The sequence below is a fragment of the Opisthorchis viverrini genome (genome assembly GCF_000715545.1).
Source record: "Opisthorchis viverrini unplaced genomic scaffold opera_v5_219, whole genome shotgun sequence".
Classification (NCBI taxonomy): domain Eukaryota; kingdom Metazoa; phylum Platyhelminthes; class Trematoda; order Opisthorchiida; family Opisthorchiidae; genus Opisthorchis; species Opisthorchis viverrini.
Window position 1 is genome coordinate 102196 of NW_008751875.1, and position 10480 is coordinate 112675.

At 43.0% G+C, this 10480-nt stretch overlaps 1 protein-coding gene across 1 annotated transcript in view; it reads right to left on the reverse strand.

Annotated features, from left to right (window-relative positions):
- Window positions 1-3149: 3149 nt before the first annotated feature.
- The window catches only part of T265_08432 (hypothetical protein), a gene marked incomplete at both ends in the record, with an annotated part of 11354 nt that continues 4023 nt past the window's right edge, over window positions 3150-10480 (reverse strand). Inside the window, one exon of the mRNA XM_009174233.1 lies at window positions 3150-3359. Coding sequence (XP_009172497.1) covers window positions 3150-3359 — 210 coding nt within the window. The remainder of the gene's footprint in view (window positions 3360-10480) is intronic.

Consider the following 10480-nt stretch of genomic DNA (forward strand, 5'->3'; position numbering starts at 1 on the left):
TCCACGTTTTCTACCAGGGCGACCAGATCAGATCCCATCATTGTTCAGTAGGTGTGGCAGACTGAGTAATCATGAGTACGCTCATACAAGAGAATCGATAAACCTAGAATTTGTTGGCGTCCAATCACATCAGTCGACCAAAGACGTAGAAGGGCATGGTGTGTTTGTGACCGATAAGGATGCTCCATTCTCAGTACGAAATACCGGCACTTAACGCTTGCATGTAGGTTATCGACTGTTGTCAAACGGAGGTACTGAAGGTAGGGGAAGGATTTCCTTCTGTCGAAGCTTTACCTCCCGTAAGGTCTTTGATGAACGACTTCCTTGAGAACGATTGAAGAGGTATCTCCAGAATGCCACTACCTCCAAAGTTCCTAGTTCAATAAACCCCCTGGTTAATTTCACTTAAGTGGAATAGTTAGAAGACAAATCAATCTTTTGCCAAGTATTATCATTGGAGCAGTGACTTGGTTTCAACAGGAGACTCGACTGGATTCAACCGGATCTCTCGTTTATCTTATTCTCCAATTGAATGTGACTAGCAATGACCGTCTCATGTTTCATTTGTTGTGATATTCGATACACCGTAATACATTGTGTTCACTGAACACACACTATATACATACGGCTTCTCAAAAGTCCACAAATGGTCTCGTGAACCTCATGTTCTGCTAGGACCCGAAACGGATTTAGTTCGCCGAATACTCTTTCTTGTGAAGATTGAGCTGGATTCACTTAAGTCCCCTGTTAAAATCAAAATAGTGTACAGATGAGTGCGGTTCTTGAATTCCGTCCAATTTGACTTTGCCCATGGACTTGTGGAGAGTGGTTGACTTCCTGCTCCTTGCGCGCGCGCCAGTGTGTGTTGAGCCTAGTTGTATGCCTATTTATTGTGAAGAGAGAGGCGTCCGTTCGTGTTTGATACTTGCACGAACATGAATGCAACTTGACCTGTTGTGTTGAGTGGAGTTCATAATCCTGATTGATGACGCAGTGGTAGCCGCGTAAACAAAAGTGATTGAGAAGTTTTACTGTACATGTTGTCGCTTGAGGTTGCAAGTGGGACAGGGATTGTCACGTGGTTTGAATGTTTGTGACGCGTGATCTGATTGATGAGTGACCTCTACAAATATTCTCCCCTAAGCGAAGGAGAGAAGTAAGTGCTGATGAAATGGTAGGTGATGCTCGTGGTTGTGGGGTAAACAAGATAATAAATAGACAGCCTATGTCGATGTACTAATAAAATTAGTTTCAGGGGTAAGTAGACAGGAGCGTAGCCGCTACAAGTTCAAGTAGAACATAAGATTGACGGAAATCTGGGAGTGTGCCCACATAATGAGCCCCACGAAAGGCAAAAGCGGTCTTGGGCTACGAAAGGTTCTCAGTGGCCTCACGAGTAGTGTCTGAAGTTTAGACAAAAACAGATTTTCTCAACTCTCTTCTGAAAAAAATAAACTTCAATAAGTAGTGTGTTAGTTTCAGTCTCATTGCACTAAAGGTGAGTAGAGATCAATGCCATTCATTTATTTGTAAATTAATGGGAATCTCAACCTAATAGCGGTTGGATTTCTCTCCCATATCATTTTTAAAAAGAAGCAACGGATTCACTTTAGCTCACCATTAGCACTATCTTAATTTCCAAACCATTGCTTATTTGATTTTCATGTACGATGTAAGGACGGCAGAAATTCAAAGGTAAGATCCATCTGGTGAGCTTCCAGAGGATGAAACTTCTAATTAGCTGACCGGGGTATACCACAAATCGTATCAAATGTGACCATTAGTATAGCGGTCTTGCTTTCGTAAATGTCCGTGTACCAGTTAAAAACCACCGGGTTCCTGTTCACCTAACTTTGGCACACACGCTGAACTGCCTCCCACAGTCCAGCCTACCAAATGACCTTTGACCCATCTCTGCGATTTTCCACGTTCAGACTGCCGTGAGTGAACCAGTCAATTATTTGTTTGCCAGATCTTTATGAGACGTGTTAGTGGTTTCCTCGGCGTGTGGAAAGAAAACCAACAACTCCGTTTTCGCGATAAACGATCATTTGCAAACCAATTTGTTTTTAACGGAGGCTCAAGTGAATCAGAACTAAACTTGTCGTTTACAACATCCTTCAAATGAATTTGGTGCACAAGGGCTGCCTCATGTTTTATGTGGTGAATCTGGTGAGCACTTCAATAATTTGGTAAAACATAGGTGTGAGGGGTACAAAACAGTACAAACGTTCAGCGCGCTATCTGGTGTGGAAACTTCTAACGTAATATCTACCCTACCCATAAGGTTGCTGACTTATCACGCCTGAACAGGCGAGCGTGCTCCCTCTTGAGCGACGTGATTGGCTTGCCCAATGCCTCGAACGGCAAGCCAATGACTGTCCAGGTTATGTCGATCGATTGGGATGGACCAACCAGAATAGCCGGGCGGAGACAAGAAGAGGACTGTTCAAACCAGGGGGACGTGAACACAAACAACTGTACTTGGAATGTGTTCAATAACTCAGTACATCCAGGGTCACTAATCTCCAAAATAAGATAAATTAGCACACCTCATTTTCTACGGCTTTTTTTATTTTGGACCTAGCGCGTAGGCTGCCCTACATTTAAAAACAGATTGGGTATTCGTTGAACGTTTTGACCTGTTTGGAATTTATCATTTGATGTATAATTGTTATTCGAACAAATTGAAGTCTTGAAACGGTTAACAAACTCATTTTCGGCTGGAAAGAACACTTTTTATTGCAAGAAGGTTCATCGCTGGCTGTAACCTTGCACTCTCTGTTTTTAGCTATAGATAAATAAGTCTGACTTGAGGACCATTCGAGGCTCATTTCACAGAAATGTTAGCGCTCAAAAAAGCTATTCGGCTTCGGAAAACTTCGAGAGGAGGACCCACTCTTATTAATACTTGAACGTGTATTTAATCAATTTATAGGTTAGTTTACAAGACTAGTATATCAGGTAGGTGTCATGGATAAATCTCCAAATATTTAATGAGGAACACAACTGGAATAATCCGACAGATTACAAATACTTTCCACAAAAATGATGAATTTCGCATTCTCCTAGCACTTTCGCGCGTTGGCTCCAACTGATATAGCTACGTATGACAAGGTATCCCAAATAACTGGTAGTAGCTGAAAAAATCAGGCTTCTTCAGGATGTCTATGTGGACAGGTTACCAATCCACCTTTGAAAAAATCTTTGGACTGTAGCACCCTTTCGGTGCCTAGCTGCCATGCCACGCGAAGGAAGTACGAGTATTGGGATACAGCCCAATTGCTCAAGCCTAGAGAGAAGCCGAAATGCAGAGACTGGGTTCGAATCACGGATCCTCCGGTCAGTAAATCCTCAATCTAATCCCCAAACAATCTCACTCCATCAGCCTTAGAAAGAAGTAGGGCGAGTATATTACTAGTAATATTGTATTTCTAGTATTTTTAATCCCATTGCTTTAGACTGCCACATTCATCCACCCCAGTTGAATGCCCCACCTAATCAAGGAGAATAAACACTTGTGCAATTCTGAAGGCCAACCTGTGAGACAAAATCAGTTTAGACTGTAAAAATTTTTGGAAACTGTCAACATTTTACGAACTTGTACGAGGTTCTGGACCTTCTATCGTTTAGTTAAGATAAAAGTTTAGATATTCAGGGACTACAAAGATCTGTATTTTATTGATTTGGACAGATTTTGCAAACACGCAATTAATACTCATTTAGTCTTTTTTAATTTCAAATACAAAAGGAGCGATTTTAACAATAGGAGAGCCGGTCACGCTGTTGTAACGCTTTGGACGATGATTAGTTTACATTTTGAGAGATAAAAAACAGGGATTAGGCTCAAACGTGTAGGAAAGAGATGAGGGTAAGTAAGCCAACGACATCGATGTGCAGAAAAGGCATGGCTGTGTGTTACACCAGTGCATCTAGATACTACCCAAAGAGCAGAGATGTCTACCATACAGTTAGCCCAGACGGAACAAAACAAGAAAGCATGTGTGTACCCCGAGTCAGACTATAATGCAGACATCGCTAATGGCGAAAAGCCGTTCATCTGACCACTAGATTATTAATGTAATCACGCACAAATTCTTCCTTTGACAATTATTACTGGTTTCCGAAAAATGCGTTACACCATGATCGTTTCAACTTCCAACGTCAATGTAAACTTTGTGGGCTGTCAACTAATATAACAAAAACGTATTTTTTTTAACCTCAAAGCCCTCAGTTGGCCATAATCGTCGTTGAAGAAATACTTCATTTGGCATCAAGGAAAAAAGATGAAGGTAGACCGATTTATTGTCATCAGTTTGCGGTTCGCCCTGTTTAACGCATAGGCCACTGAATCCGTTATTCAAATTCATCGCAAAAATATTCTCGAACCGGTCCGTCTTGACTCATATATCGTCACCATCATTTAGCATCAGACGTAACAGTGTCCAACATTTTCTCAATTTCTCATTTGCACAACGATATAGAAGCATCCAAAGTACTTGTCCAACAGTGTCCTTGACACGAACTCTATTCATTTACCCACCAGTTTGGTTTTTAGCTGAATTCCGGCTGAATCTTTCGTTGGTGATATTCTTCAAATGAGTGTGTTGCACAGATACTTACTGCCTCATTTTTCAGTTGGTATGATATTTGAGATAGCGCAGTACATTGTCTCGGTGGGACCCACTACTTACAAAGTTACTGAAAACTCACAACCGGTTTCATCCTTCGTGGGGCGCATCAAGTAGGCACAATCCGCTAGAGTCCGTCAAGGTATGATCTAGTTGAACCAAAGTTGGAAACCATTTAACGAAGTACACTCACGTGCCAACTGATTTGGTTGGTGCGGACTGTGTCTGCCTGCCGAGCTTCAAGTGGGACGAAACCGGTCGTGGGCTGTCGAAGTTTTGAGCAACCTTATGAGTAGCGTTCCTTCAGGAAAATACACTGCTGCAACACGGGGGCGGCCTCGATGTGGCACATTCAGTTGAACAATACTGTGAATGAGCTATTCAGCTGGGATTCATTTAAGTCTCTGGTTAATACCAGATGGTGTACAAACGAATGTTTAACCAAATTTAGAGATGCTCCTTTTGTTTGGCTAGATAACTTGTAGGTAATTACGTCACCATCAAATGAGGTCATGTAGACTCTGGTTCCGACCAAAGTTCACTAGGTTATTTGATCTCCGGTTCACACAGCGGTGGACAGAGCAGAGGGCTCACACGATCGATCAGAAATAAGCTGCTTCAGACCCTCAGCCGGGTCTTTCGACCTGATGAGTCTAACGAGAGGCGGAACTTATAGTTTGTTCTTAATTACCCGTATTAGTAGTGTGGGAAGACACATTTCTCCTCTTGTCCCAGAACTGAGATAACAAAATTGCTGTCCACGCAAACTCCTCTCTGTTAGTCTAATCAGATCAGGTTCGTAGACAAACATCTGTCTTTTCCGTTTGATGGACTAATAGGTAAAAATCATATCTAGACAATTGGACGATTAGGCTTTCGGCACTCGTGTTGAATACTTGAATGAAGTACTCGAAGTTACTTTGTTGCAGGCTCATTTGGGAACCTCTGACAGTTTTCACTTATTCCGATGATCAGCTCTTTGTAGGCTACCTCTCACTAAGAAGCTAGAAGTTACTGGGCTTTTCTAAAGAGAGGTTCGAGGAAGCAGCTATCGTCCCTTAGGGGATTCACACATCTGACTAGCACGTAAAAATAGGTGAAAGGGTTTGTTCAGTGAGTCTATGGCAACTTACGGGGTGAGTTTTAGCTCCCTTTAAATGAATAGTACTCAGTCACCTAGAGTGCCCAGAAGGTGAAAGATCCCGGGAGCCAAATATAATCTCAAACTGGATGACGACTGATACGGGCAGCTACCGAACACATTAAAAAGCTTTGGGAACATTCTCAGCCACTTATATTGTCCGATCAACAACCCATTCTGGTTTACTGGAAACTTTCGAGACTTAATCTTTTAAGCCGGTTAAAACGCCAAGATGTTTTCTAAAATAGTTTAATCATCATACAGTCGAAAGAAGGCATCAACATTACTTCACCTTATTCGACACTACGCGTGTGGGAATTTCGCGTCACATCCTTTTTGTTGTAGGCAACCAACCATCGGCTTTTTTTTCTTAGGCTAGATCCTTTTCTGTGTCCAATTTCTTGTCCGCCGAAATGTCTCCTAAAGCTGGAGCAAAAGTGAGACAACAACCCGTCTGGCCTGGAAAGAGACAGCAGACAAAGAGAATGCAAACCACGTGATGTCTCATTATACTGAACGTCTGCTCCACTTGTTCTGTCCCAGCGTAGGCCACTTGCAACACGATTGACAAGGACGTTCTTAGAATACGTGCAGCACAAATTACGTTCACGTTTGTAATGACGCTAGTCACGATGTAGGATCAAAGCCGTCGTTATTGATCCCCCGTCAGTGTCCAATTTCTTGTCCACCGAAATGTCTCCTAAAGCTGGAGCAAAAGTGAGACAACAACCCGTCTGGCCTGGAAAGAGACAGCAGACAAAGAGAATGCAAACCACGTGATGTCTCATTATACTGAACGTCTGCTCCACTTGTTCTGTCCCAGCGTAGGCCACTTGCAACACGATTGACAAGGACGTTCTTAGAATACGTGCAGCACAAATTACGTTCACGTTTGTAATGACGCTAGTCACGATGTAGGATCAAAGCCGTCGTTATTGATCCCCCGTCACGACTTGACTTCAGTCAGATATTTGTCCATTTTCCAGTTCACATGGTCGCAGCCAGCTGCATCAGTCGCGATCGATCTGTCGATGGCTTTCCACGTACAGAATCCGTCAGTCATTGATTCTGCCCCCACCGGATAGGTACGTAACTGATGGGTAGACGATCAAGACGTGGAAACGGTTGTACAGATCGATTAAAACGTTTTTCGAAATGACGGCGTACGTTGTTGTTTGTTGTACAGGCTACTTTTGCAGGCACACCCAACGCATATCCAGGGACTAAGTCGAAACCGCTTTGCCACTAGAATTTGGTCGAAATGCTGTGGCCAATAGAGCGCCAGTCCAATCGAGTTCAGTCGGTTTCTGGTGCCTGGATATTTTGCAAAAATAGGGGTGTGATGGAGGTTTTGATAGGCGTTCGTAAAGACCGAAACTGTTTGCCCTACAAGCACTGGTGGTTAAAGATGTCTCACTACTTCTTCGATGGAAAATTAACCCTTCGTTAGCGGGTGACAGGTCATGGAAAGCAACTTCAAACTTTACGGAAGTTCCACTATGAGGTACTGACGTAAAATATCAAAAGTAGAAAATTAGCTCAATAAAATGTGGTAACGCTTTTTTTAAAACAAGTTTTTGATACCATGCAAATAAGTAGTGTATTTCTTGTACAAGCTTGGCTGGATAGGATGGGAAAGAGAGGTTTCTCTTTTGTCTACAACTAATGGCTGTTTTATTGTAAACTACCTTAGGTTCATCAACAAGCCGTTATGTCGATCGCACTACCCTCATGAATGGCTGATATAACCGAACTTCTAAAGCACCACTCTTACCAGAAATTCCGTTTAAACAATATCAAACTCCAAAACCTGGTTACAACATGCCTAGGTAATCTTTACCTTAAAATCCTGAAAGACCAACATCTTTCTGCAAACGGAACTTTCTTTGCATTTACCAAAAAAACACCTGCGGACTTATGTTTTTCCACGAAAAACTAACAGACCTCGGTATCGTCTTCATAATGTTCTTCAAATGAACGGGTCAAACAAATGCCGCTTGTGCTTCAGTTAGAAGAACATCTGAACCATCAAGGGTATTTTCCTTGATTTAACAACTTTCTTACAACTTTGATGGAAATTCTGGGTAAGGTCAACATCAGTTTTGCCTCTTCTGGCTCATCAGGATGGGATTTCAGTAGTACGTCTCCTGATTTGGTGCTTAACCGGGAAACACGATTGATGGATATGGTGAAACTGGGTCGTTACCAGGATCGAAAGATTCGATAAAGTTTCATGTGTAGAACACAAACTTGACAGACAGTCGGGCACAATGCCTATCTGATGAGCCTCAAGGAGGGTGAAACTGCTATTGGACTGTGGAAGAGCTTTCAGTAACGTTGTGAGTAGTGTGTTGTGTCAGGGAACTAGAACTGCCTGATGAAACCCGGTAGGTAGCTCGATAGAAAAAAAGATAGAAGAGGAAAAGATAGAAGTTTTCCCCAGCTTGGCGGATATTGCCCTATCAGGAAGAATCCGCTTCTGTTTCGCGTAGAGCTTATGGGCGGCATCTATACTGTATGGTGAAAAGTGAGCGGTCTGTGTTGCCCACCTTTTCTTGATTTCATATGGACAGACTTTTAATCACCTTACTCTGGTGCAAACTCACATCTACCGGTCCCCACGTGTGAAAAAAACATTTAACACGGGCCACATTGTACTCACTTAACGTATCGAGCACAGCAGGTCCCTTCAATCACTTCGAGTGTGGATCTCCTACCCGTTCAAGTCATCCAGAAGACGTTCGGCAACTTGCAGGCCTTCAGACTCTCCCAACACAACTACATGAGAACTCATCGGTGTGGTTTGGGGTACCCAGCATCATGTATGAAGCCGACGGCCGCCAGCCACATTCATTTACATAGTGTTAATTAATTCAAACTGAACTCAAATGTGGCTACAGCTGGTCTTCCAAGGTGTTCTGTTTTAAAACTGTTTCCAAGGCTAAGTGTGTGTATGCAAAAGGAATCCAAGCAGAGAGGTAATGAAATTTCTTGTAGCTACTCGTTCTGGAGATGATTCCAGAAAAAACGTCGATGGCACAGTCATTAAAAACGAAATATGAGATGAGCTTCCGTGCAGTGGAAAACAATCAGAGGAATCAGTTAAACTAAATTCCAAAGATCATCTTGCTGGTAATGACGATATCCATCGATGGCAAATACGAATCGGCTCATAAATCCTTGAAAAAGGGATGTCCCCACACGTAGAGTTACAGCGAAAAAACTTTCCAAAAACATGCACGATAACAGCACTACTAGAGGCTGTTCACAGAGCTGAGGTTGACTTCGTTTTCGGAAAAGACTGGAAAACAATCGGTAGATTTATTGCTGAGTGGTATTCCGCTTTTGACACAAAAACCTCATCATGACTAGGTTACAAGAGATTTAAGGCAGAAGGAGAACTAGGGAGTGTATGGAGAGCGGTCTTAGATAAGTCGAGTTCACATGTAACTCCGGGTGTGGTTACTAATAATCGTGGAATCATTAGCAAAAGGAATACAGAATCGAAGCCGACCAAAGTTCACATAACCCCTAACAAACTGCCGTAGAAATAGCTTGTCCATACAGACGGACAAAATTTCAAACGATATTCAAGAGAGGGATATTCATGTGGTGGAAGATGAAAGAACCAGATACTAGGTTCGACCCAAATCCATGTGAGTTTCTCCCTTAGTTCTTAAAGCTTGCTGACCCACCCCTCCCCCTCAAAAAAATTCCTCAACTGACATCTAACGCTGGTTTAACCTGAAACTATGAAGAGGGTTTTTGTGACTGGTTCCCCTTCTGTCTTAAGTGTCGAATATCTTCGTCAGCTGGCCTAGAGAAGTTCTTGCATCAAAAGCGGGATGTCATCCGAAAATCATCATCCATTATCGGGGGAGAGATGGCTCGTGGTTAGAGCACGAATTTGCTGACAGGAAGGTACGGGGCTCGAACCCGACCTCTGCCTCTCGACCTCCCCTGAGCAACCTGGCAGTATCGTAGCCCTCGTGCCTCCTTCATGTGGCATTGAAGCTAGGCGCCGAAAGGGTGCTAGAGCTGAACGATTATTCATTATTTTATTTCATCCACCAACATCATCATCGACAGCATAACATCAGTGTTCGGCCCTGATTTTTCGCTGCCGTGCAAAGACTAATTTAACAACAATCGCCTATCGGCAGTTCTGAGTAAACACATGCGTTTACCGAATTTCTACGACAATGAAAGGACCTAGGTGACTTGGGAAGCCGAATGTGGGTGAGCACAAGCTTGAATTCGGATCAATAAAACGGCAGTGAAACTTTCGGATACAGTTTTGACGTAGCAAAGTGAAATTACCCTGACAACAGCAGGGACGGAAACACTGAAAACGAAGACATCAACGAATACAGTCTCTTGAAGTTGGGATGTGTCAGTTTACTGGGCGAACGAGCCTGATGGAAGGTGACCATGAGTCATTCGATGCCAACTTTCTTATCATCCTCGCACAGCCGTCAGCATTGAGTTACGGGAGTGCTACAGTTACAAATAGGTACACACTAAGCATCCATTCCCAGGCTTACCTGTTACCTGCAAGTTCGCCAATAGACTTTGTGCAGGATAGGTAACCCCACATGAAGTTTGTACATGAAACCATTGACCTTAAGAGTATAAGACCGTGGAATGCCCAGTAGATAACTGAACAGCTGTAACCCATGGTTTACGCAGAGGGTAGGCACCTGCTTAA